The 27,564-nt window shown below is 42.6% G+C and overlaps 1 protein-coding gene across 1 annotated transcript in view; it reads left to right on the forward strand.

Annotated features, from left to right (window-relative positions):
* Positions 1-27,203, forward strand: part of LOC109935499 (dual specificity mitogen-activated protein kinase kinase 6) — a 77,276-nt gene extending 50,073 nt beyond the window's left edge. Inside the window, exons 4-11 of the mRNA XM_048611100.1 lie at positions 199-312; positions 11,152-11,271; positions 12,999-13,115; positions 13,511-13,562; positions 14,680-14,807; positions 16,864-16,941; positions 19,536-19,675; positions 27,151-27,203. Coding sequence (XP_048467057.1) covers positions 199-312; positions 11,152-11,271; positions 12,999-13,115; positions 13,511-13,562; positions 14,680-14,807; positions 16,864-16,941; positions 19,536-19,675; position 27,151 — 750 coding nt within the window. The 3' untranslated portion in view covers positions 27,152-27,203. The remainder of the gene's footprint in view (positions 1-198; positions 313-11,151; positions 11,272-12,998; positions 13,116-13,510; positions 13,563-14,679; positions 14,808-16,863; positions 16,942-19,535; positions 19,676-27,150) is intronic.
* Positions 27,204-27,564: the final 361 nt, after the last annotated feature.

Below are 27,564 nucleotides of genomic sequence, written 5' to 3' on the forward strand. Positions count from 1 at the left end.
CCAGAGACATGTTGCTATGATACATCATCGTCTGTGAATTCACTGGCGGTAATTCTGTCTGCTTGAATAACAAGCTGGTTGTTGAATAACATGTTACTTGTTGACAATGAAGTTTTCTCATCTATAGGGTATGCTGTTTATTCTGCCTGCTCTGTTTGGTTTAACCTGACCGTTAAACCCTTGTCTTTGCTTTTATAGAATTTCGAAGTGAAAGCCGATGACCTGGAACCGTTATCGGAGCTGGGCCGCGGTGCGTATGGGGTTGTGGAGAAGATGCGACACACACCCAGTGGTACGCTAATGGCTGTCAAGGTAAAGCCAGCTCTCTGAATGAGTCAGTGATTCACTGAAGGGAACGGATGGGGCTCTGGCAACTTTTGACCAGTGTGTAATAGTTTAATCTCTGTCATGAGCTCCAGCAACGATGAAGCAATTTTAATTTGTCCTCTGTCCTCCATGGAGGATGACCACAGTCTATGCCACTCGCTGTGTACCAGGTTCTTGAGGTATGGAGACCCAGAGTGTAAATGTAACCTCATGGGTAGGGGTCCAAGTGAGACCGAGAACGTTCCTCAGAGTCATGGTCCATGTAGAATCTTAAAGAACGCTAGAAGTTGGAGAGATGGATTGCCTCCTAGTGGCTGAAACTTTAATGGAAAAAATAGTCCTGAGAACAATAACAGGGAGGAAAAGACCAGATGGTCCATCACTTTCCATTCAATTTGACGTTGTCCCACCACTTACTTAAACTGAAAAATTTAATTGTAGTTGAAGACAGATTAAGATGTAGGTGGATAAGTGAACAGGTTACAATGGAATGCATAGTGCCTTCTCAATGCAGGGGAAAGAGTTGGTTTGTTTAAGCAAGACAACCAAAGAGAAACTGAGTCATCCCTTTTGCACAATATTGTTTGCTTTGTGCATTGTTTTCACCTGATTCAGTAAACGATCCTTTGCGCTCATTGACAGTTTTAAACATAATTATTAGCATAAACGTTTGCTCATACATATACATTGTGCAGGATGTGGAAACAATTGGTGTGGCTACACTAGGTGCCATTGGACTCTAATTCGTTCTCTCTCATAGAAAATCGACTTCCATACCTCATTGTTGTTTATCAGCTCACACTTCATTCCAGAGATTTTTTTCGCCCTTTTCTGTTTCTCTGTATCCTTTCGTAAAATGTTATTGCTTTTAGTTGCAATCACAAGACCAATTTTTCACATTCCATTCCTCAATTTTGTCTTGCAAGAGGCAGCTCATAAAGTGTTATTTATAGAAGGCGAAGGTAATTCAATAAGTGATTGGTTTACTACAAATGAAGGGAGTCTGGAGACTGCATTTCTAATTTAAGACAGCTGGTCTGAGTGGAAATTATGCAAGTTATGCAGTGACATGGTAGTTTTTCTGATGTCCTATACTTTGGTCCAGCGTTAACCCTACAACATACATGTTGGAATGGCCTGTTTTGATTATGCTTTTTATCTGTACAAATGTATGTTTAACCTGGAATAAGTTTATATTTACTTGACTCACACAATGGCCTTTTGAGCACCTACTTCTGGAATTTTAATTTAACTGTCTGCCCAGTCCATCATTTAGTTAGTATTTGGGGAAAGAGGCGCAGGTATTATCGTGAATTTTGATTTGCTGCGGGTGTCAATGCTTGATGTATTTGATCCAACAATGCCTCTAATTGAAAATGTTCAGCGTTGAGTTTGAATCCCTCTGTGGCTTTGCCCCTCTGTATCTCTGGAACTGCCTTCTGGTCTATAAATGTTCCATAACGCTGCCTTTCTCCTCTGCCTAGCTTCTGGGACATCACTCATTTAATTTGTCTCCATCGTCAGTGAGTATGACTTCCATCTGCTGGGCCTCCAAGCCTTTTAAATCCAACACCTTCCCTCTCACAAAAAACCTTTCTGTCTCCCTTTCGTCCTTTTTGAGGTGCTCCTTAAAATACTACCTCTTTGACCAAGCTTTTTACCAGACAGTGTCTTGCCTCTTCCTTTATTGTGGTGTGTTATTTGTGTTATTCCACCAGCACCATGCAATACATTACTGTCCAACCCCAGCAAGCACTAGCTGACTAATCCTGTGAGAATTGCTGGCGTTCTTTCTTCAACAGGTTTTCTTCAACCTGATTTACTTTTATCCTAATATTGTGAAATGGAAGCCTTCAACTCCCTCCCTGACGGAACTGTGAGTGATCTTACCCACCAAGAGTTATAATGTCATAGAGATATACAGCACAGAAACAAACTCTTCGGTTTAACACATCCATGCCGACCAGATATCTGAAATAAATCTAGTCCCATTTGCCAATGTTTGGCCCATACCCCTCTAAACCCTTCTTATTCATATACCCATCCAGATGCCTTTTAAATGTTGTAATTGTACCAACCTCCACCACCTCTTCTGGCAGCTCATTTCCATACACACACCACCCTCTGTGTGAAATGTTGCCCCTTAAGTCCCTTTCAAATCTTGCCCCTCTCACCTTAAACCTGTGCCTTCTAGTCTTGGACTCCCCTACCCCGGCGAAAAGTCCTTATCTATTTACCCTACCCATGTCCGTTATGATTTTATAAACCTCTATAAGATCACCCCTCAGCTTCCAACGCTCTGGGGAAAATAGCTCCAGTCTATTTGGACTCTCCCTATAGCTCAAAGATTTTTGTAAATCTTTTCTGAACCCATTCAAGTTTCACAATATCCTATAGCAGGGAGAGCAGAATTGCACACAGTATTCCAAAAGTGGCCTAACCAATCTCCTGTACATCTGCATCATGCCCTCCCAACTCCTATGCTCAATACGCTGACCAATAAAGACAGGCATACCAAACGCCTTCTTCACTATCCTGTCCACCTGGGATTCTACTTTTAACGAACTATGAGCCTGGACTCCTTGGTCTCTTCGTTCAGCAACACTCCCCAGGAACTTACCATTAAGTGTATGAGTCCTTCCCTGATTTGCCTTTCCAAAATACAGCACCTCACATTTATCTAAATTAAACTCCATCTGCCACTCCTCAGCCCATTGGCCCAATTTGATCAAGATCCTGTTGTACGCTGAGGTAACCTTCGTCACTGTCCACTACATCTCCAGTTTTGATGTCATCTGCTAACTTACTAACCATACCTCCTACGTTCAAATCCAAATCGTTTTATATAAATGACGAAAAGCAGTTGTCCCGGCATTGATCTGTTGGTTTGCTGACTCAGTTCTGCCCTCAGGCCATTTTTCTGGAGGAGGTATTCCTAGAATCAAAGAATTGTTATGGTGTAGAAGGAGGCCGTTTGGCCCATTATACTATGCTTCAAATGAGCATCAGTACCTGGTGTCTATCTCCTGCTTTTCACCAGGCCCTGCATAGTACTTTTATCCAAATAATCACACAGCACTTCCACCACAGTTCCAAACAGTGCATTCCATACCCTAATTACTTGCTGTGTGAAATTTTTTTTCCTCACTGCATACTTGCTTCTTCTGCTCATCTTTAAATCTGCCTTCTTCTTCCTGTTTCTTTTACAAGTGGCAACAGTTTTTCCATAGAATCCCTGCAGTGTAGAAACAGGCTCTTCGACCCAACAAGTCCACACTGACCCACAGAGCATCCCAACCAGACCCATCCCTCTGTAACCCACCTAATCTACACATCCCTGAACACTACGGGCAATTTAGCATGGCCAGTCCACCTAGCCTACACATCTTAAATTGTGGGAGGAAATCGGAGCACCTGGAGGAAGCTCACACAGACACGGGGAGAATGTGCAAACTCCACACAGACAGTCGCCCGAGGCTGGAAATGAACCCGGGTCCCTGGCGCTGTGAGGCAGCAGTGCTAACAACTGAGCCACCATGCCACCCCAAAGTTTCTCCCTGTCCATTCCATCCAGTCCACTTACGATTTTGAAAACCTCGATCAAATCTCTTCTCAGCCGCCTTCTCTCCATGGAGAACAGTCCCCAGTTTCTTCAATCTGTCCTCATAACTGGAGTTTCTCACTGGCTTGAGACAAGATGAGGTTAGCTGCCCTTAAAGCAGCATGTAGTCTATTCGGCTGGTAAAGGTCTATAGCCAGAAGTTGGAGGAGCTGTTGGGCAAAGTATAAACATTCCTCGATAGCTTGCCTTCAGCTGAGGGTTACTTTTATAGAGGAGATTCATCTCCACAATTATGGCCTAGCAACTGAAACTGTTTTATATTTTAAAGTTAGTAGAAGTGGGAGAGAGGACAACTCCAAATGAGGTGCCATCTTTTTTACCCAGCTGGCAGCCAGTTGCCCCTGGTCTCCAGTTGGCCACCAGTTTTGAGAGTATGCTTGCCATCCTGCTCCTGCCCGCTGGTCATTAACCAGCCAAATCGGAGAAATACAGTTAACAGCCGGGTCACTGTGCCTCAACACTGTGTGGGCTTCTGATCCTCATTTGACCCTGATGATGGATTCCTGATAGTCGCAGGGCAAATGCCCATGAGGTTTCACGTCTGCAAAAGGGCATGGTCAGTGATTATAATTTTAATGTTTGAATGCTCTGAATTTAAATTCCAAGTTAGAAACGAATGCTTGTCTTTCAGGATATCGTCCTTTAATAATGACAACACTGATGGGTTCTATCTTGGGCCTTTAAGATTTCTATATTGTGGTAAATTGTTGTTAATCATTCACAGAATTAGGGGAATACATTACACAACGTCGGTAAAGCCTTTTGTTGAAGTGAGGAGACAAATGGCTGATGCTGCAGGCAAAGTATGCACATTTTCTGTGAAGTCTCGGGTTAATTTTATTCAGATGTACAAACAACTTCAGTCCTGGTATGTGTGAAAATAAATGGGGAGAAGATCTCTTGTTCGCTGCTTCTAATGAAACCTGAAGGTTTCCAAACCCTCTGTTCTAATCTTGCTCCACTCCACTGTTGTGGTCGTGGTCTCAAACAGATCGAGTGTACTGCCAGGGATTTCTGCTTTCAGTCTTATGTCCAGGACCAACTCTCGGCATTTTCACCAGCTACATTTACTGTGCATTCCTCTGTCAAATCTTATTGGTCACTGTCCTAGTCATGAGGCCACATTAACTGAATTTCATAAGTAACCAGCATACTCAAAGCCAATTTATAAAAGGCAAAGCAAATCAAATACAGAGAACTTTCTTTTGAAGACACAGGCAAGCTTTAAGAATGAATTGTTGATGCTTTGCAGAAATAATGTCATTTGTAACACATTAAAGCTGGTGGTTTTTAACTGTTTGATACAACCTGCCATTTGTAGCCTTGATCTTGTTCCTTTAAACTGATACCTCAGAGGATGTCAGTCCATGTTCTGCAGTGTTCTGATGTTCTTTAGTATTTTAAAAATATTTAATTTCAGGTTAACCATTCTGTTCAACCAACACACTCTGTGCTTTAAATTAAAAAAATTTGCATAGTGCTTTTTGTGCAGCTCACAAATGTCTTTAAAGTTTTCCACACAAATTACTTCAAAAACCTTTTACAGTGGCTGTTACATTTGATGATAGTGTCATACAGAATGGAAACAGACCCTTCGGTCCAACTCATCCGTGCCGACCAAGTTTCCCAAACTAAACTAGTTCCATTTGCCCTATTTTCCATATCCCTGTAAATCTGTCCTATTCATGTCCCTGTCCAAATGCCTTTTAAATGTTGTAACTGTACCTGCATCTACCTCATATATTGGGGAGGTGATGGCCTAGTGATATTATCGCTGGACTGTTAATCCAGAGGCCCAGATAACGTTCTGGGGACCATGGTTTGAATCCTGCCATGGCAGATGGTGGAATTTGAATTCGATAAATATCTGGAATTAAGAATCTAACGATGACCGTGAATCCATTGTTGATTGTTGGGCAAAATCAGTCTGGTTCACTAATGTCCTTTAGGGAAGGAATCTGGCCTACATGTGACTCCAGACCCACAGCAATGTGGTTGACTCTTAACTACACTCTGAGCAATTAGGGATGGGCCAGCGATGCCCATCATCCTGTGAATGAATTAAAAAAAACTTCCTCTGGCAGTTCATTCCACATACAAACTACCCTCTGTGTAAAAAAGAAAAGTTGCCCCTTAGGTCCTTTTTAAATCTTTCTCCTCCCACCTTAAAAATATGGCCCCTTGTTTTGAACTCCTCCACCCCAGGGAAAAGACCTTTGCCATTCACCTTATCTATGCTCCTCTTGATTTTACATGGTGAGGTGGATTAATATTTGTTTGCGTGTTGGAGGGTGGGAGTGACATGAAGGGCGTTGAATTGGAAAAAGTGGAAGGAAAGGATTTCCTTAAAAATAACACTCAAACCCCCCCCAGAAGTCAACACACGAGAAGCTCTCACATAGAATAGAAATTGCAGATTATTTTTCTGCCAATTTAGTTCATAATTGGATTTGTTTGAGAGACACTCCAGTTTCTTTATCAGAGTTAGTAAGAGGCATTGTTCAATTATTGTAACAGGAGTTCAGTGGTTTGACATTAGAAAGGTGACCTCTGCTGTGGGCACTGGCTTTTCCACAGGCCAGTGCCAATCTGTCATCTTGGCATTTCATGGAATGGATGTATCATAGAACCCCTACAGTGCGGAAACGGGCCATTCGGCCCAACAGGTCCACACCGCCCCTTCAAACAGCATTCCACCTCGACCCATCCCCCTACCCTTTCCCTGTAATCCTGCATTTCCCATGTCTAATCCACCAAACTCTCTCACTCCTGGAAACTACGGTCAATTTAGCGTGGCCAATCCACCTAACCTGCACATCTTTGGACTGTGGGAGGAAACCGGAGCACCCGGAGGGTACCCACGGAGACACTGGGACAGTGTGCAAACTGGGACTAGTTTAGTTTGGGATAATGTTCAGCAAGGACTGGTTGGACCAAAGGGTCTGTTTCCATGTTGTATAACTCTGACTCAATGGCAGCATGTTTCCACACCGACAGTCGCCCGAGGGTGGAATCGAACCTGGGTCGCTGGCGCTATGAGACTGTAGTGCTACCTTTCTTCCAGAATGAAGATTTCAGGAAGCTTACAATGGAGTGCAGATCTGCTGCTAGTAAGGCCTATCCACGACTGGCAGCTTCTCCCCAGTTGACTGCTGGGGACAATCGGATCCATCCTTTGCCTCTTCTGTGCTTCACTCAGACTCCAAGATGTCTGCTGCACTCTCCTTGTAACATCTCCAGGCAGCGGGTTATATGGTTTGCACTGGCGCACTGGCACACTGGCGATGGTTGACGTGGCACACAGAGAGGTGCTTCTTTAGGGAGTGTATGGAAATGTTTACATCGTTTGCCAGTGATCAAAACTCTCCATATAACACAGCCTTGGCCAGTCGATGGTCATCTGCATGGGCAGTGTGATCTGCCCAATGTAGTTGGCTTTGCAGGAGGATGGCCTTTGTTCTGAACATGCTGGGTATTTCCGCAGTGTCAGTGTTTGTGATACAGTCCCATCAGTGGAGGCTGAGGATGCTGCAGAGGCAACTCTGAGGCAGACACTCAGGGAGGTGTACACGGCCCATGGTTTAGTGCCATGTGGAGGGTGGTGAGGACTGCGGCTTTGCTGTTTGAGCTTGGTTTGTGCTCTGAGGCTGTACTCGTTCCACACTCACTTGCAGACTCCACCAAATGCACTATGGCATTTGCTTTTGAAAACCACTTCCTTGTCAATGGTGGCATTAAACGAGATGACACTCCCTAAGAAAGGAAACCGCTTGACAGCGTTCAGCTTGGATTCTCCAGATGACCGTGCTTGATGTCTAAATTCTTCTGGGAATGCAGGCTGATGAAGGACTTTGGTTTTCTTTAAACTGATTTTTTAATCCAAAGAGTTGTGCAGCTCCTGGAAAAATGTATTGCGACACGTGGCAGGTCTGACTGACTGTGGGTCAGGAGTTCACTGCAGGGTAGTTGATGGGTGAATGTTTTTCCTGTGTCTTGTGTGAGCTTGAAGATGCCTGAGCTGACCCCAGGTTAGACTGAGCCCAACTATTAAACACTTTTTTCCACAGCAGACGTTCACCAAGTGGTAAAGTAACTACAGCTCGTTGTGTCAGCTTCTTTTATCTGGCTTTCTGATGGAAGCTGTCTTAGGCTGGAAAGTTGGTAAGAAAATACAGATGGTCTGTAATGGGATAAAACTTGAGTTTGATGGTCACTCATTGAACTATTGAGTGAAAACACTAAAACAAGGGATGTGGTTTGAGTTTTTGGAATAATGCTGAGACTGGATGAGAGGCCATTTTGTTTAATATCAGGGGAGCAGGACCATATACTCTGATTTGAAGAGGCCAAAAATTAAGCTGATAAAGAGGAATATCATTTTGAGTTTCCAGCTCATACAGTGCACTAGGTACAGTTACCGTGCTCAGAGGGAGTTGTTCCTAGTTCAGCACCATATGATACAGGGGCATTGAAAAGGTGTAGGCCATTCAGCCCATCAAGCTTGTTCTGCCACTTAATGAGATCATGGCTGATCTGTGGCCTAACCCCATATACCTGCCCATATTCCTTAATATCTTGATAACACAGTGTAGAGCTGGAGGAACACAGCAGGCCGGGCAACATCAGAGGAGCTGGAAAGCTGACGTTTTGAGTCGGGCATTTTCTGAAGAAGGGTCCCTACCCGAAACGTCAGCTTTCCTGCTCCTCTGATGCTGCCCGGCCTGCTGTGTTCCTCCAGATCCACGCTGTGTTATCTCAGACGCCAGCATCGGCAGTTCTTACTAGCTCAGATTTAAAACTAACTGCTGATCTAGTGTCAACTGCCATTTGTGGAAGAGAATTCCAAAAATGTACCATCCTTTCTGTATAGAAGTGCTTCCAACCAACTGTCCTGAACTGTCTAGCCTGAATTCACAGACTATGCCCCTAGTTCTAGAAACGCCAACCAGTGAAATTAATTCATCATTGTCAAACCAGTCTTCATGTTAATATGTTTCATGTTGAAGACTTCAATCAGGTCATCCCTTAGCCTACTAAATTCTAGAGAAAATAGGCCTAATTTGTACAATCTCTCCTCATAACGTAACCCATGAACTAAGAATTCTAAAGTGATCAGCTGACAGTAAGGAGGTTGCCTTGAGTAGCCTTCCTGCAGTCCCATACTGTTACGTATTACAGTGAAAGAAGCTTTCATTGCTATTAGCTGAGCACATGGGCCTGTGGATCATAGTTGAGAGAGGTAAGAGCAACTGGTAAATGTGAAGTGCTGCATTTTGGAAAGGCAAATCAGGGCAGGACTTATACACTTAATGGTAAGTTCCTGGGGAGTGTTGCTGAACAAAGAGATGTTGGAGTGCAGGATCATAGTTCCTTGGAAGTGGAGTTGAAGGTAGATAGGGTACTGTAGGTGGCATTTGGTACGCTTGCTTTTATTGGTCAGTGTATTGAATATAGGAGTTGGGAGGTCATGTTGCGGCTGTACAGGACATTGGTTAGGTCACTTTTGAAATACTGCGTGCAATTCTGGTCTCCTTGCGATAGGAAGGATGTTGTGAAACTTGAAAGGGTTCAGAAAAGATTTACAAGGATGTTGCCAGGGTTGGAGTGTTTGAGCTATAGGGAGAGGCTGAATAGGCTGGGGCTATTTTCCCTGGGGTGTTGGAGGCTGAGGGGTGACTTTATAGGTGTTTATTAAATCATGAGGAACATAGATAGGGTGAATAGCCAAGGTCTTTCCTCCAGGGTGGGGGAGCCCAGAACTAGAAGGTGTAGGTTTAAGGTGAGAGGGGAAAGATTTAAAAGGAACCTAAAGGGCAACATTTTCACACAAAGGGTGGCATGTCTACAGAATGACCTACCAGACGAAGTGGTGGAGGTTGGTACAATTACAACATTTCAAAGACATCTGGATGGCTACATGAATAGGAAGGGTTTAGAGGGATACAGGCCAAATGCTGATAAATGGGATGAGTTTAATTTAGAGTATCTGGTTGGCATGGATGAGTTGGACCAAAGGGTCCATTTCCATGCTGTACAGCTGTATAACTCTATGGCTGTTCTAATCAGCCAAGTCGCAGTTGTTATTGTGACCCCTCACTCCTTCCATGTTTCCCTCTTACCAGGAGTGACATCATTTCCTGGATATGCAATGAAACAAAGAAACTGCATGATACCATTTGGAGATAACACAGTGTGGAGTTGGAGGAACACAGCAGGCCAGGCAGCATCAGAGGAGCAGGAAAGTTGACATTTCAGGTTGGGACCCTTCTTCAGAAATGGGGGAGGGGGAAGGGAGCTGGGAAGTAAACAGAGAGGAGGGGTGGGGCTGGGGTAGGTAGGTAGGATTGTGATAGGTGGATGCAGGTAGGGAGTGGTGGGGATTGGTCAGTGAATTGGGTAGGGCGGATAGGTGGGAGAGAAGAAGGTTGTGTCAGGTCAAGGTGGCGGGGATGAGACAGAGATTTGGACTTGATTGGTAAATGGATAAAGGGACACAAAGGAGGAGGTGGTTCAGGAACACATCAGCCATGATCAGCCATGATGGTGGAGCATTAAGCCAAATGGGTTAATTCTGTTCCTATATCTTGTGGTCTATATTGTGTCTTTTGTGTATGTGTTTACATATCTGTCTAAAACCACGTATGTCAGTAAACTTCGCCCTTGGTTTTGCACAATAGAATCCGTGTTCATAATTGGATGCTTCCATGGCTTTTGATGTGAAATGTTAACTGTGAATCTATCATTTAATCAAATCTTCAAATGATGCTGTGTAAAAGGAATCTGATCATGCCTGTGCTAGGACATTGAAGGATGTAATGACTTGTCCCATTCCTCTGCTTTTTCTACCCAGCCCTAAATTTGAGGCTTCATTGCAATTGTCTGGTTGGATCAGACTTGCTGCCTACGAGAGCCTTCAGGCTGGTGTACAGGGTACAGCTCACTACTGTAAACATGTATATGAAAGAAGGACTGGAATTGTTTTTGCGTAGATTGTGTGGCTGGGGTGAAACTATCCAGTTAAAGTCAACGTCGGCATTCAGTGGAGAAATTGTGTTTATCAACTGTCTGAGACATTGTGCAATGCTGTGATTGATTGACATTAGCTGATGGCATTTTCTGACTTATTGCAATGCCACCCCAAAATTAACAATCCTGAGCTATTCCCTCCAATTTGTAATGCCCTAATTTCGTATCTTTTTCAGAGGATCCGTGCCACGGTGAACAGTCAAGAACAGAAGCGGTTGCTGATGGACCTTGATATTTCCATGCGTACTGTAGACTGTCCCTTCACTGTTACCTTCTATGGAGCACTTTTTCGTGAGGTAATTCTCTTGGCCTTGTGTTATTTGTATTTTACTTTGTCTTGGGATATGGGCATTGCTGGCAACCAGTAATTATTACCTGAACCTGATTCAACTGAATGGCTTGCTAGACCATTTCCGAGGGTCATTAAGACTCCCATTTGCTGTGGGTCTGGAGTCACATGGAAGCTGGACCAGATAAGGTCAGTAGATTTCCTTTCCTAAATCTCACACACACACACCCCATTTGGGTGTTTACAACAATCAATAGTGCTTGTCATAGCCACCATTACTGAGACAAGCTGTATCATTCCAGATTTGTTCCATAATTCCGTGGCATTTGAACTCATGTCGCTAGAACAGTAACTTGGCCCTCTGGTTTGCTGCATCACCATCAGCCCAGGGGTTCGGGTATCGGTGAGAGATGTTCCAGTTTTACAAATGACTCAGCTAAAGCTTCTCATTTACACAATATTTCCACTGAAATATAAAGATTGCAACTGAATGTTATTGCTAACTCTTAAACAAATCTGATAATTGCAACAGAAACACTTCTGTTGAAGTCACAGATGAAACTTGAATTCCAGTTGCTGTATTGAGTATTGAGAAAGCCACAAAACTTGAGCCTGTTTCAATAGCAATCCATACCTCTCCCTCTATTTAAATGTCACGACATATTTATTTTGCAACACTAAATATTCTAACTCTTCTCAGTTCCAACATCTCCCGAGTCCTAAGCTTCTCATTTCATTTATAATTGTTTGGTTCTTGAGTTAGAATCAGAGACAGCAGTTTTAATATTTCTCAGTGTCATAGAAATCATAGAAAATTGCAGTACTGGTGGAGGCCATTCTGCTCTAATTTCTGTACTGGTTCTTTGAAAGAGCAGTTTTGCTTAGCCGCATGTCCATTGTCTATGTGTCTGTCCTGGGGGCTTTTAGGATGAACTGTTGGATCATGTCCATTTTTGGTGCCCAACTTGGTAGCCATGTTTGTTGGTGTAATCTGACAGCACATTATTGCTTATATCACATTAGTTACATACTCCCTCATAATTTTTTTGTTATTTTGGAACTGTTGTCATGTGCTTAAAAACCCAAGTCAAGTGATTCCTTGTTAATTTTCAGGCAGACTGAAACTGTATGCCCCATCATTGATCATGTTATTGTTAGGGCACTGTTTTAGTCATGTATTGTACTTGTCTTCAAACAACAGGTTTGATTATATCTTGATATCTTTCCATAAGCCTGGAATTCCTTCCCTTAATCTCATTGACTGTCTGCCTTTCTTTCTTCCTTTGAGACACTCCTTCAAATCTAAGTCCTTGATTAACTGTGTGTTGGGGTCTAACTATGTTTTGTAATTCCTTCTGAGACTACATGAAGATTTTTCTTCCCCATAGGATGGCTGACTTTACAGTTGGGTGGTGTAAAGGAGACCTGCTGAACTGGGAGTGATGTTATACTATGGCCAAGCAACCTGTAGAAATGAGGTGGAACAGAAATTCTGTAGCCAGATTTTCATTCTCTATCTTACCAAGATAGGGCCTTACAAAGCCAAGTTTCAGCTGCAAAGCAAGGTAGAACAGTTAAGGCTTGAAAAAGTCAAGCTTCTACTTGAGATCTAATTAGTGGTTAACTCCAATCTCGCAGACGCCAAAATTTATTGACAATATTGTTTATTTTAGTTCCTTTAGTTTGCTGCAATCTTAATGTGAAACTATTGAGGCATATTTCTTTCCTTTGCAGGGAGATGTGTGGATTTGCATGGAGCTAATGGACACGTCGTTGGACAAATTCTACAAACAAGTGATAGACAAAGGAATGACTATCCCTGAAGATATCTTAGGAAAGATCGCAGTTTCCGTGAGTTAATTTTTACTATTGCTAGCTTTGTCTGTGCCATCTTCCGTTCGCACCCATAGATAAATTTCAGTAACTGATAGGTGAATATCGAAATGTTTAGTTTAAGCAAACTAGGGAGTGAACCATTGATAAATCAGCTCTCATTGAGTAAGTTCGTCATGTCTTTTTGAACCCTCTGCATCGTGACATTTAAATCTGAGGCAATATGGCATTCTCTGCACCAATATAAATCAAGTAAAATTGACCGTAATTTTATTTTTCCACCCAGCTTCATCTTTGTAATAAGTTACTTTTGTCTGCAAACTGAATTTAATCAGCAGTATCCCACAGTTTAAAAGATAAATGATGCTGTTGTATCACTCTTGTAGCTGACTTGTCCTGGGCTTGTTTTGCAGATTGTGAAGGCTTTGGAACATCTTCATAGCAAGCTGTCTGTGATACACAGGGGTATGTGCCAAATAATAATCTTTTTAATTACTGCACTGCTCTGAACAGCCTGCCTGAGTAAGTAACAGGACAAGAATAAAGTGCTAGTAGTTTAATAAAATTGGGCCCAGTTTAAACTTTGTGGATGTGGAGTTAAAAGGTTTGGTGTGATTGTTATCATTGCAGCAACAGTCTTGCTTTACTCCCTTTGAGAGAGCTGGGTACTAATTTTGGCTCTTTCCAAATAATGATGTAATACAGTTTTGTTCTATTCCCTTTTTATCGCATGGCTGTCCAGTCCAGTCTTTCATGCTATATCATTAAAGTATCTTGTGTTAAAGTTCCTTCAGTGAAGATTAAAACAAGCATTGTAAATAATTCACACCCTGCCCATCCCCAACCTGCTCATTCCTCACCTTCAGATATTTAGAAAATGTGGAAAGACATACAGCACAGAAGGAGGACATTCTGCTCATTATTGTCTGCGTTAGCTGTTAAATGAGCCATGAAATCTAATCCCACTTTCTAGCTCTTGAGTTGCATATCCAAACACCTTTTCAATGAGTTGAGAGTTTCCGCCTCTACTACCTTTTCTGGCAGTAAATTCCAAACACTTAACATCCTCTGGGTGAAAAGAATTTACTTTATCTCGCCTCTGGTCCTCCCATCACTCACTTTAAATCTATATCCTCTCCTCTGTGAAGCGAGAGAGATTTGAAAGAAGAGTCGTATCAGGCTTGAAACGTTAGCCCTGTTTCTCCCTCCACAGACGCTGCCAGATCTCCTGGGTTTCTCCACCATTTTTAGTTTTGACTTGTTCTGTTGATGGGTGAGGCCTCTCAGTCAACATCTCAAATCTGCAAAATCAACCCTCCGGCCTCACTGTACACCAGCTTGTGATTTTTTTTTTTCCTAAACACACCAGTTTTAAATTCCGTTTTTGTTGGCAGGTTGCAAGCAATTCACCTGTGAATCTTAAACTGCTGAAATATCTCTAATTCTCTGTACTGAAGACTGTGTTTGAGGTTCAGCAAGGGGCCATTTCTGTTGGAAACTCTTCACGTTTCTCACAGCCTGGCTCAATCTGCTTTGAACAGGCAAAGAAAGGTACTTGCATAACAGCTGTATTTTCTTTCAGATGTGAAGCCATCCAATGTCCTGATTAACGTACAAGGCCAGGTTAAGATGTGTGACTTTGGCATTAGTGGCTACCTTGTAGATTCAGTAGCTAAAACCATGGATGCAGGTTGCAAGCCATACATGGCCGTAAGTACAAGTTCTTACACTTTCCAGCCATGATGTAGAGAGCTAATCAGGGACCAGATTGCGTTAGAGCTGTAGTCCTGTGTGGATAGGCCAGTGGAGTGTTTGTTTTGGGCAGAAGGTGAACCTCGGGCTTGTATATTTGATGCCAGAATTTGAAATTTTGAGTACATTCTTATAAACCTAGCAACATCGAAGGTGGCCGGATTGAGATTAAGAATTTGATGGCCCCTGTGTTCATAAAATGGCTAAGCTGGAATGACCTTTTTCTGCTTTGTGCTCTTAATAATTGTCAGCATAAAGATGTTTGTTCAGATCAGAATTCCAAGTGTCACATTGTGAGATCCAAGGATTTGGTTTGTTTGTCCTCATTGCTGTGCGAAATGTGGGAAGTCTAGATGGGTCACTTAGCCATTGAACAGACTGTGACATACCATATGTATCCATTTTGATGGCAAGAATGAGCTATTCCTCTGTAATGTAGCAGCCCTTTAGTTGCTCTGCCCAGTGATTTCCCTCCTCCCAACCCGGTCTCCGTGAAACCATCTGAACTCCCAGCCTTGAGAATTAAACCTCCTGCTACACTCGCTCACCATTGCACGTGTGATTTTTCCAAGCCCAGGTCACTGGACACCATTCCGAGTGGTTCCGGTCAATCACTTAACCACAGCACGCTCTGGACGAGATCGGTCTGGGGAGGGTGAGAAAATGTCATTCCTAAGCCAGAAATGTAAAACCTGGACGATTTGGAGTTATTACAGTACCACGGGGCAGCACAGTGTTTCAGTGGTTAACACTGCCGTCTCACAGCGCCAGAGACCTGGGTTCGATTCTACCCTCGGCTGACTGTCTGTGTGGAGTTTGCACATTCTCCCTGCGACTGTGTGGGTTTCCTCCGGGTGCTCTGGTTTCCTCCCACAGTTCAAAGCTGTGCAGCTTAGGGTGGATTGGCCATGCTAAATTGACCGTGGTGTTCCAGGAAGTGCAGGTTAGTTGGATTAGCCATCGGAAATGCAGGGTTACGTGGATTGGGTTAGGGGGTGAGTCTGGTGGGATGCTCGTTGGAGGGTTGGTGTGGACTCAACGGACTGAATGGCCTGCTTCCACACTGTAGGGATTCAGTGATTCAATACAGACCCATTGGCCCATCGAGTCTATGCCAGTCATCAAACACCTATTTACTTTAATCCCATTTCCCAGCACCTGCTCATGTAAGCTATGGCATTTCAAGTGTTCATCTAAATACTACTTTAAACGTTGCAATGGTTCTTGCATCCGCCATCCTTACAGGCAGGAAATTCCTGATAACCACGACCCTCTGGGTAAAATAAATTCTCCTTTAGATCCCCTCTAAACCTCACTGAATTTAATTTAATTTCCAAATTTCAGCTTGTGTTAAGGTCTCTCACACTGTGAGCTGCTGTCTGAATGTCAGAGTCATGGCTACTCAACATTTCAAAAGTCCATATCAGTTCATTCTCCAAGCTGCAAATATATGTATTTCTGTGTGTTCTTGATCAATAGCAGCAGTGCCCTGCATTCCCAGCCAGGACACTCGAGTTGAAATAGCTTTTATGACTTTGCTTCCATTGCAAGAGGAGACACACAGTCAGAGGCAAAATCATTGTTGGGATCCTGCCCCACGCTAGCTATTGTACCAACTGAAACTGACACACAAATGCATGGAAGAAATTGCTCTAAGCAGTACGTTTCACAGTTCTCGGAAGTGATCATTCCATTTTTTTAAAAGTTGTTTATGGTAGACGTTTTAAAAAAGCCTGATTTTATATCTGAATATATCAATAAAATCCTATGCAAATTCCGAATTGTACAACAATGGTGTGACAGTGGAATTTCTAGAAACCCTTTGATAGAAGGAGCATACTGAATTACAAGAAATGACGTTAGGCTATCCTACCATCCTTTATCTTTAATCACAGGATATAGTGCGGAGACTTGTTGTCGAACAGTTATTTCTGTCTTTTGCGGTCGGGATGTTGAATGTAATTTCAGGAGGTGACTCTCCTGCTGAACTGTACAACCGTACCTTTTTCTACAGCCAGAGAGAATTAACCCAGAGGTGAATCAGAAGGGCTACAGTGTCAAGTCTGACATCTGGAGTCTGGGAATCACCATGGTAAGTGTTTACCCTGGAGATGATTCAACATCAGAACTGACATTTTATAGTTTTTTTGGATATTTAAAAAAAGAGTGCAACTAATCACTATATCCTGTGATAATAAGTCATTGTCTGAACTCCTGTATGAATTTGCTGTCTTGCTAAGTTATTTTTAAGCTGAAGTGTACAGGCCTACAAAAAATAGACAAAACTAAGAGCAATTCCCATCAGCTCGAGTAAAACCATTCTTGGAAACAAACGGAAACATGAGCACTGTTTGACCTTATTGCAGTGAGCTGAAATGAGGTGTAATGACAAGTACTACTGCATCCTTCTAAACTTTTAAATTTTATTTAGAGTTGCCAGTTTAAAGAATTTTGGCTTACTGTTACATTCAGATTGTTCATTTGCCCCACTAAGCTTTGACATTGACAGGGGATTGCTGCGTGATCTTGCTTTTCCATCACTGCATTTATGGAGATCAAAGAATAGAAAGATGCAAATGGTTTTCATTTCAGAGCTTTTTCAAAGCCTCTTTGTTTCGGCCTGTGTTGATGGAGATAGCATTGTATTCGTAACTGGCAATGGCCATTGACCACACACAAAACATTGGGGTGGAATTGTTGTACAGTCACAGGTCAACACAATCTAGGTAAATCAGGTGAATCAGCAAAAGCCCGTGAACTTTCAAAATAATTACTCCAAATGAACCTTTGCTCATGTTTTCTTCAATGTATTACATCAGTGAAGATTCAAATGCGTCTGAATAACTCACACCCACTCAACTGACCACATTCCCAAATTGGAATTGCAAGATTCTGCTAATGTGCATGTTTGAGATAATCTTTTGAATCATTTTCTTAAGCCGATAATAGTCACATTTGGAGCCTAACAAAAAGCATAATTACGAAAATGACCAGTGTACACAAATAAAACCATTAAATGGTTCAATATGATTTTTTTTCAAGTCCTTTTCAGGAGCATTGTTCATCTTTAAGGTTATTTCTTACCAGTAATAAAACCATTTTGCATGTATTAATACCAATGCAGCATATCAAATATCCCACTCAAATAAATCAAGGATCACTCTCCTTTACTGAAAGAAAAGGACACAAACAATTGAACAGTGTAAAACATAATTATGTTGGTTCCTTGAAGAGTTTCCTGTTGAGATTATGCAATTGAATTTATTGGAAACTGTAACTGAGCAATTTTATTATGTGCATTTTGAGTGTAATTTCCTGATATCAGAAATGACCCCATTGCATTTGTTTAGCTTGCAGCTGATGATAGTCAATTATTCATAATTCTGATGTTTGAGTGCTTTTATGCCGAAACTGTTAATTAACAGAATTGTGTAAACCTGAGAGAGAAAACACCCAGAAAGTGGTGGAGAAATTCAGCTAAACTGTGGAGAGAGAAACAGAGTTAATATTTAGACTCTGATATGCTCTAACGAAGAGTTACACTGGACTGAAAACATTAATTCTCTTTTCCTCATCACAGATGCTGCCAGACTTGCTGAGTGTCTTGCACATGTTCTGTTTTTATTTGAGATGTCCAGCATCTATAATGTTTTGCTTTTCTGTAAATCTGAGGTACCGTTTATTAAAGCGATTGTTAAAATGCACAGAGATAGTAGGAACTGCAGATGCTGGAAAATCTGAGATAACAAGGTGTAGAGCTGGATGAACACAGCAGGCCAAGCAGCTTGCCTGCTGTGTTCATCCAGCTCTACACCTTGTTATCTCTGTTAAAATGCACAGACAGGGTGTAATTCCTGTCTTCTCCCAATGTAAAGCTCAGAAGCCTGAATCTCCTGATGAGGTGCACTCTGTCTTGGTAATGCCAGTCTCCCTTGGTAGACTTGGCTGTATGTGGGCCATTGATGCCATGGCCTTCGCTCTGCAAATGTTCACTGGACTGGGGATGGAAATATTTTGGGATTGGCTTTGAGGAGTCTGCTTCTAAAAGAAAAAGGGCCAGCCATACTTTCTGTTGGAAATCTATTTGATTCTAAGCTGAAATCTGAAAGAGTTTGCATTTGTGGAGAGAATAGTGTTTGAAACGCCTGCACTGGAAAAATCAGCAGACCCAGCTCTTTGCCTTTCCTTAAACCTACCTTCACTGACTAACTGCAAATGTGGTCATGCGCATTTTGAAAATATCCCTAAACACACTACCTATTTCAACAAGAAATTGGTTAAAACCTGTTGAGCCAGCAATCTATATTTTTAACCAGCTCTGGGTCACTGGGCAAGGTTGGCATTTATCACCCACTTATGTTTCCTCTCAGCAAGGCAGTGGCGAGTGCTATCTTGAGCTGCAGACTTGCATGATGGTGCTCACAGGAAGCTGTTAAGTGAAGATCTCCAGGATTTTGTCCTGGCAAAATTAAAGGTGGGAATATTATGTAAGGAATGTTTTTGTTACAGTACCACTTTCCCTCTGTCTAGTACTTGAGATGTTGTTAGTCTGTCTCGTACTTGAGATTATGTTATTTCTGAATAATTTTACCTGAATCAGCCCATAGCAGTGTGAGGACTGGTGCTTGTACTCACCACAGTTTACCTTAAGGACATTAATGCTGCCCATATGTATATTCTGTTTAGATTGAGATGGCGATCTTAAGATTCCCATATGATTCGTGGGGCACGCCTTTCCAGCAGCTGAAACAGGTGGTGGAAGAGCCTTCTCCTCAGCTTCCTGCTGACAGATTCTCCAAAGAGTTTGTCGACTTCAGTGCCAAGTGGTAAGAGGATTCGTGGGCTGGAAAAGTTAATCTTCTTCTTCTGTTCTTGAATTCTCAGAGTTTCAAAATTCTTGCTGCTCCTCCTCTTTAGACATTAAGAGGTGCAATTGTTTCGGTCTTAGACTTTAGCAGTCGGTATATTGTTTGTTACAATTTTAGAACTGTAGGAACAGTTTGATTGCAGATATTTTTTCAATACCATCAAGATTCTAGGAAATGAGAATTAACTCTCACTGGGAGTAACTGATAATGTTTTATTCTATCACATGTCGTGGGTGGCACTGACCAGGACAGCATTTGTTTGCCCTTTAGAAGGTTGTGGTGAGCCATCTCCTTGACCTGCTGCCATCAATGTAGTGTAGTGACGCTCACCATACTATTAGGAAGGAAGGGAGTTCCAGGATTTGATTCCAGCAACTGTGAAGGAATAGCAATATAGTTCCAAGCCAGGACAATGTGTATCTGGAGGGGAAGTTGCAAGTGGTGGTGATCTGTTGTTTCTCTTGCCCTTGTCCTTCTGTGTAGTAGAGATTATGGGTTTGGAAGGTGTTTTCAAAGGAGTGTTGGTTATTTTTGTTACAGCACATCTTGTAGATGATGCTGCTGCCAAAGTGCAACGGTGATAAAGGAATGTTGAAAGTGGTGGATGGGGTGCTCATTAAGTGGACTGCTTTGCTGTGTTGGTGTCGTGTTTCTGGAATGTTGTTGGAGATGCAGTCATCCAGGCAAGTAGGGAGTATTCCATCCTAATATGTGCTTTGCAGGCAGTCTTTTGGGAGTTAGCTAAGTTACTTGCTTCAGAGTTCCAAGCCTTTGACCTGCTCAGTAGATGCAGTATCTAAATGGTTAGTCCTGTGCAGTTTTGGGTCAATGGTAACCTCTAAGTATGCAGACAGTGGGAAATTCAGGGATGGTAATACCGTTGAATATCAAATGGAGATAGTTGGATCCTCTGACAACACAGTTTGGAGCTGGAGGAGCACAGCAGGCCAGGCAGCATCAGAGGAGCAGGAAAGTTGATGTTTTGGGTCAGGACCCTTCTTCAGAAATGGGGAGGGGCAAGGAAGCTGGGAAATAAATAGAGAGAGGAAGGGTGGGGCTGGGGAATGTAGATGGGATGGTTATAGGTGAATGCGGATAGGGAGTGGTCGGGATCGGTCAGTGAGGTGGGTGGGGCGGATAGATGGGAGAGAAGGAGGCCAGGTTGTGTCAGGTCAAGGAGGCGAGGATGAGAGGGAGGGTTGGACATGGGATGAGGCATGTGCAACCCTCCCTCTCATCCCTGCCTCCTCCTCTCCCACCTATCCACCCCTCCCACCTCACTGACCAATCCCGACCACCACCTACCTACCGTCACCTATCATCATCCCACTTACATTCCCCACCCCACCCCTCCTCTCTCTATTTATTTCCCAGCTTCCTTCCCCCTCCCCATTTCTGAAGAAGGGTCCCGACCCAAGACATCAACTTTCCTGCTCCTCTGATGCTGCCCGGCCTGCTGTGCTCCTCCAGCTCCACACTGTGTTATCCCTGACTCCAGCATTGGCAGTTCTTGCTGTCTTTGGTTGGATTCTCTCTTGTTTGAGATGGTCATTGATCGGCACTTGTGTGGCGCGAATGTTACATGCCGTTTATCAGTATAAGTCTGAATGTTGTCCAAGTCCTCCTCTTTATAGACACAGAATGCTTCAGTATCTGAGGAGGTGTGAATGGCACTGAACATTGATGATTTGACAATGATCAATCCTTCTCTGACCTTATCATGGAGGGGAGGTATGGATAGCTTCTGTGAAGTGGTCCAATACTTAATACCATGGATTTGTATTGTGTCCACCATGGCTGGAAGATGAAACATTGATCCTAGGAAACCATCCAAAATCTCAGTGAATGTAAACAATCCTATGGCACTATTTGAAACAGCCCTCATGCTTGCCCCAGGATCCTAATCAAATACACTTCTAAGCTAGCATCATGAAAACAGATCATTAGCAGTCACTGTTTCCTGCATTATAGTAGTTCTGAAGTACTTCATTGACAGTAAAGTGCTTTGGGACATCCTGAGACTGTCCTCCTTTCCTATCTTTTGTTCCCTTGTGAAGCACTTTATTGCCTTTCATCTTTCATGAGATGTGGGTGTCACTGGCTAGGTCAGCTTTTACGGCCCATCCCTAACTGCCTAGAGAACAATTAAGAGTCACCCATAATGTTGTGGCATTCGATGCAGGCCAGACCAGGTAAGGATGGCAGACTTCCTTCCCTGAGGGACATTACTGAAACAGATGAGTTTTTATGACTAAGAACAATGGCTACATGGTTGCCATGACACCAGCTTTTATTTAATTCCAGATTTTTATTGAATTCTATTCCACCAGCTGCCATGGTGGAATTCAAACTCATGTCCCCAGAAAATTACTCTAAGGCTTGGGATTACTAGTCCAATGACACTACCACCATAACATTACTCCCTGACATGTACATTTAAACTAATTTATAGCCAAATGTAGCCACTTAATTCCTCTTTGGGGATTGATGCAGGAAGAAATGTTGACCAAAACAGGAGTAAATAAATTTTTGAATCAGAGATAGTAGGAACTGCAGATGCTGGAGAATCTGAGACAACAAGGTGCAGGGCTGGATGAACACAGCCGGCCAAGCAGCATCATAGGAGCAGAAAGGCTGACGTTTCGGGCCTAGACCCGTTTTTGCTCCTCTTTCAAATGATGTCAGAGGCTTTCGCGTTCACTTCAGTGCCATAATTGGCCAATGTGGTCTCGGTTTAATGTCTAAACTGAAAAATGGTTCATCCAATAATCCTACTGGCTCAACACATACTAAGATAGACTGAGATACAGCTTGTACATAATCCCTTAAAGCTTTTAAGAGAAATGATTCGATGACCAGGAGTTTGGCTGGTATTGGCAGAGGCCATTGGATGTTTTAAAGGAAAATTGGGTAACGATTTGACGTAGGAGAAAATATATCACACTGGGATTAGTCTTATTTGGACTCAGTGCCCTTGTTCTGTGCTGATGCGTCCTTGTTCCAGTGGGACAAGCCTTCTAATATTATAAAATGTAGCATGTTCTCTGCAGTTGTGGTTTGGAGGTATCTTTTGTCATGTAGGAGGGGTTTGTGGGATTTTTCATATTTCTCAGAAGGGCAACAAATTTGGCAAGTTACCTCTGTTTTCGGGAGGATTTGTTTTGTAAAGATCTCCTTTCACTTGCATATAAACATAGATATGAAAGACATTGAGATGTTCTGGCGATTAATTGAGTGATGTATGTTATGTATTTCAAGTATGGGTTATAACGCATTCGTTAAATTCAAGCCACCTATTTTGACAAGTTGATCTCTGGAATAAAGTTGAAAATAGCAACTTTAAGTGTGGCCTTTTAAGCTAGCAACAGAAAATATAATCCCTTCCTTAACGTTTGTCTGTATCTAATTCTTCTACCAAATACTTCCTCCATAGAGCATTCAAAATATCGTTTCGGTAGCCGTCTTAGATTGATTTAATTGCAGGAAGTCTGTCTCTGTTTTTAGAAATTAAATTCCTGCATGAGCTTCTTTTAAGGGATTGATGCAGTGCTTCCTCTGCAACCTTAGTCACTAATTTTGATCTCAAATGTGCTTTTTTTTTAATCAAATTATATTTTCAGAACAACACTCGGCTCATAGGAAATACCAGGACATAGCACTGAGACTGACCTGATCGGATTATAGGCATGCTCCATCTCAATTGGTGCCCCAACGTAAACCTTTCCAAGCCTTTAATAGAATACAGCAAAATATTGCTGAGCCAATGAAAACAGGATAAGGTGGGGTGGATATAGCCCTTCGTAATACTGAGAATTCCAAATGGTCAAATGTAACATTGCGCTCAGTGTGAGAAATTAATAAGAACATAAGAAACAGGAGCAGGAGTAAGCCATTTAGCTCCTTGATCCTGCTCCATCATTCAATAAGATCACGGCTGATCTTTTCGTGGACTCAACTCCACTTACCTGCCCGCTCACCATAACCCTTAATTCCTTTACTTTTCAAAAATCTATCGATCTTTGCCTTAAAAACATTCAATGAGGAAGCCTCAACTGCTTCACTGGGCAGGGAATTCCACAGATTCACAACCCTTTGGGTGAAGAAGTTCCTCCTCAGCTCAGTCCTAAATCTGCTCCCCCTAATTGTGAGGCTATGCCCCCTAGTTCTAGTTTCACCTACTAGTGGAAATAACCTCCCCTACCTCTATCCTATTTATTCTCTTCATAATTTTATATGTTTCCATAAGATCCTCCCTTCATTCTTCTAAATTCCAATGAGTATAGTCCCAGTATACTCATTTTCTCCACAGCCAACCCTTCTCAACTCTCAACCCCCTCCAGTTCCATTACATCCTTTCTCGAGTAAACTTTTAAAATGGGAGAGAATGATATGAGACGTAGGGTGATCTAATAGTGGTCTGAGTGACATGGGCCATGGCAAGTTTCATGTCAGAATTTGGTGAAATATCTGGCAAAGCCCATCATGACATCAGGAGCATTTCACTCCATCTTTTATGCTTTTGACAAGTGGCACAGTGAGTTTCTTACCAGGCAGTGGTGAGTTGCTCATTATGGGGGATTGTTGCTTGTTAAACGCCTTATTAATGCCGCAACTGACCTCAAATATTCTGCTTCTTATCTTACCGAATTCAACAAACAAGCGAGATTTCGCGAAAGCTCACTATGGGAATCAGACATTCGACAAGGCACCTCAAAGAAAGTTAAGTCATAAGATAAGAGCCCATGGTGTTGGAGATACTACTTTGACCTGGATATAGGATTGGCTAACAGGCAAGAAGCAACAAGTGGGGAGAAAGGTAACTTTTTCAGGTTGGTAATCTGTAACCAGTGGGTTCCACAGGGATCAGTGCTGGGACTGTAGTTGTTTACAATATATATTTAATGACTTGGAGGAAGGAAGCAAATGTACTGTAGCCAAATTTGCAGACAACACAAAAATAAATGAAAGGCAAGATGCAAGAGGGATACATACATCTTACACTAGGCGATGGCCTAGTGGTATTATCGCTGGACTGTTAATCCAGAGACCCAGATAATGTTCTGGGAACCTGGGTTCAAATCCCGCCACGGCAGATGGTGGAATTTGAATTCAATAAATTTCGGAATTAAGAATCTAATGATGACCATGAATCCATTGCCGATTGTCAGAAAAACCCAACTGGTTCACTAATGTCCTTTAGGGAAGGAAACTGCCATCCTTAACTGGTCTTGGCCTACATGTGACTCCAGACCCACAGCAATGTGGTTGACTCTTAACTGCCCTCTGGGCAATTAGGAATGGGCAATAAATGCTGCCTAGGCAGAGATGCCCTCATCCTGTTAATGAATAAAGGACGTAGACACATTGATAGCTTAAGTAAGTGGGCAAAAAGTTGTCAAATGGAGTACAGTTTCCCACTCCATGTGGGAAATGTGAAGTTATTCATTTTGGAAGGGAGAATTAAAGAATAGATTATTATTTAAATGGAGAAAAGCTGCAGAAAGCTACAACACAAAGTGACTTGGGTATGTACTTGTACACAAAACAGAGGTGCAACCCATAATCAGGAAGGCTAATGGAATGTTGGCCCTTACTTCAAAGGGGTTGTAATATAAGAGTAAAGAAGTCATTGCATCTGTACAGGGTGCTGATGGGACCACATCTGGAGTACTGTGAGCACTTTCAGTCCCCTTATTTAAGGAAAGATATTTCATTGGAGCCTGTTCAGAGATTTACTTGGATGATTCCTGGTATGGAGGGGTTGTCTTATGATCAAGGATTAAACAGATTGGGAATCTACTCACTGGAGTTTAGAAGAATGACAGGTGATCACATTGAAACCTACAGAACTTGACAGCATAAATGCTGAGAGGGCGTTTCCCTCATGGGAGCATCTAGGACCAGAAGGCATTGTCTCAGAATAAAGGGGTGTCAATTTAAGATTGAGCTGAGGAGAAATTCCTTCTATCAGAGGATTGAGAGTCTTTGGAACTCCTTGCAACAGAGAACCTTGGGGGCAGAATCCTTGTATATATTTAAGGCTGAGATAGATTCTCGATTAGGAGGAGAAATTGAGAGTTACAGGGAAAAGGCAGGAAAGTGGATGTGAGGAACATCAGATCAGCCATGATTCTATTGAATGGTGTAGCAAGCTTGAGGGGCCAAATGGCCGCCACCTGTTCCTGTTTCTCATGGTGTTATGGGTAACTGGTGACTTCAGCTTGCCACTTGCTCCAAAAGGTCTCCTTTGTTGGATTCTGGGCACCAGTAGTTCAGGGTCTGCTTTATTTGGTTGGGGTTGGTGACAGCAAGCGAGGGTAGATTTTGCAGGCATCAGTGGGAGTGACAAAGCAGGAGTCTTTGGGGGAGGTAAGTTTAGCAGCAGAGATAGAGCGACAATGAAAACTGCAGAGAGGATGGTGGCATTTACAGTAATAGAGTCATAGAGATATACAGCACGGAAACAGACCGTTTGGTCCAACTCGTCTGTGCTGACCAGATATCCTAAATAAATCTAGTCCCATTTGCCAGCGTTTGGCCCATATGCCTCTTAAACCCTTCCTATTCATGTACCCATCCAGATGCCTTTTAAATGTTGTAATTGTACCAGCCTCCACCACTTCCTCTGGCAGTTTATTTCATACACGCATCACCCTCTGCCCGAAAAATTGCCCCTCAGGTCTCTCTTAAATCTTTCCCCTCTCACCTTAAAGGTCTGCCGTCTAGTTTTGGATTCAGCTACCCTGGTGGGAAAAAAAGACCTTAGCTACCCTACCAGTCCGTGCTCCCCTGTAAGGTCACCCTTCAGCCTCCGACACTCCAGGGGAAAGAATGCCCCAGCCTATTCAACTTTTCCATATAGCTCAAACCCTCCAAACCTGGCAATCTTTTAAATTTTTTCTGAACTATAGCAGGGAGACCAGAATTCAATTTGGTATTCTAAAAAGTGGCCTAACCAATGTCCTGTCCAGCTGCAACATCATCTCCCAACTCCTATACTCCGTGCACTGACCTATGAAGGCAAAACTACCCTGTCTACCTGCAGCTCCACTTTCAAGGACTTGTGCAATTGCACCCCTGGGTCCCTTTGTTCAGCAACACTCCCCAGGGTGTGTATAAGTCCTGCCCTGATTTGCCTTACAAAAATGCAACTGTTGAAGTAGAAGGTGCTCTGTTCAATCCCTTTGGGTGTAAACTAGATGGCCTAGTGGACAATGAAATTCCTTTGCCACAGTTTTGCCCTTTCACCTAATCTGTCAATATCTTTATAGTTTCGTACTTCAATTTACTCCACTTAAAATGCTGTCTATCTTTGTGTCATTGACAATTTTGGCTAAGTGGCTTTCTATTACATCATCGAGGTTATTAATAAGTATTGCGAATTAAAAAAGTTCCCAAACATTAGAGAATGAGGTTCTGATCTTTTTTAACAGACTTCAACATGCAGTTTGCAGCATATGGTGATCTAAGAAAAATTACTCACAACACATCATCCAACAAATGTGGCAGGATGAAACTTCCCCATTTTCACTAAAATGATGAGCTCCCGATTGTTTGGAAAAAGTCTTCAAATAGGATCCGGGAATCGGTGCTGAGCCTTTATTGATATTCCAGGAGGGATTTCAGGATCACTGTTTCTCTTAAAGTTCGATCACTGGGTCAAAATCCTGGAATTGCCTCCCTAAGGGCATTGTGAGTCAACCACAGCAGGTGGACTGCAGCAGTTCGAGAAGCCCCCTCACAAAGCTTAGTACCACCTTCTCAAGGGCAACTCGGAACAGGCAATAAATGCTGGTCCAGGCAGTGATGCCCACATCCCACAAAAACAAACTTTAATAAGCCAAATA

This window comes from Rhincodon typus, chromosome 23 (assembly GCF_021869965.1).
Source record: "Rhincodon typus isolate 14 chromosome 23, sRhiTyp1.1, whole genome shotgun sequence".
Classification (NCBI taxonomy): domain Eukaryota; kingdom Metazoa; phylum Chordata; class Chondrichthyes; order Orectolobiformes; family Rhincodontidae; genus Rhincodon; species Rhincodon typus.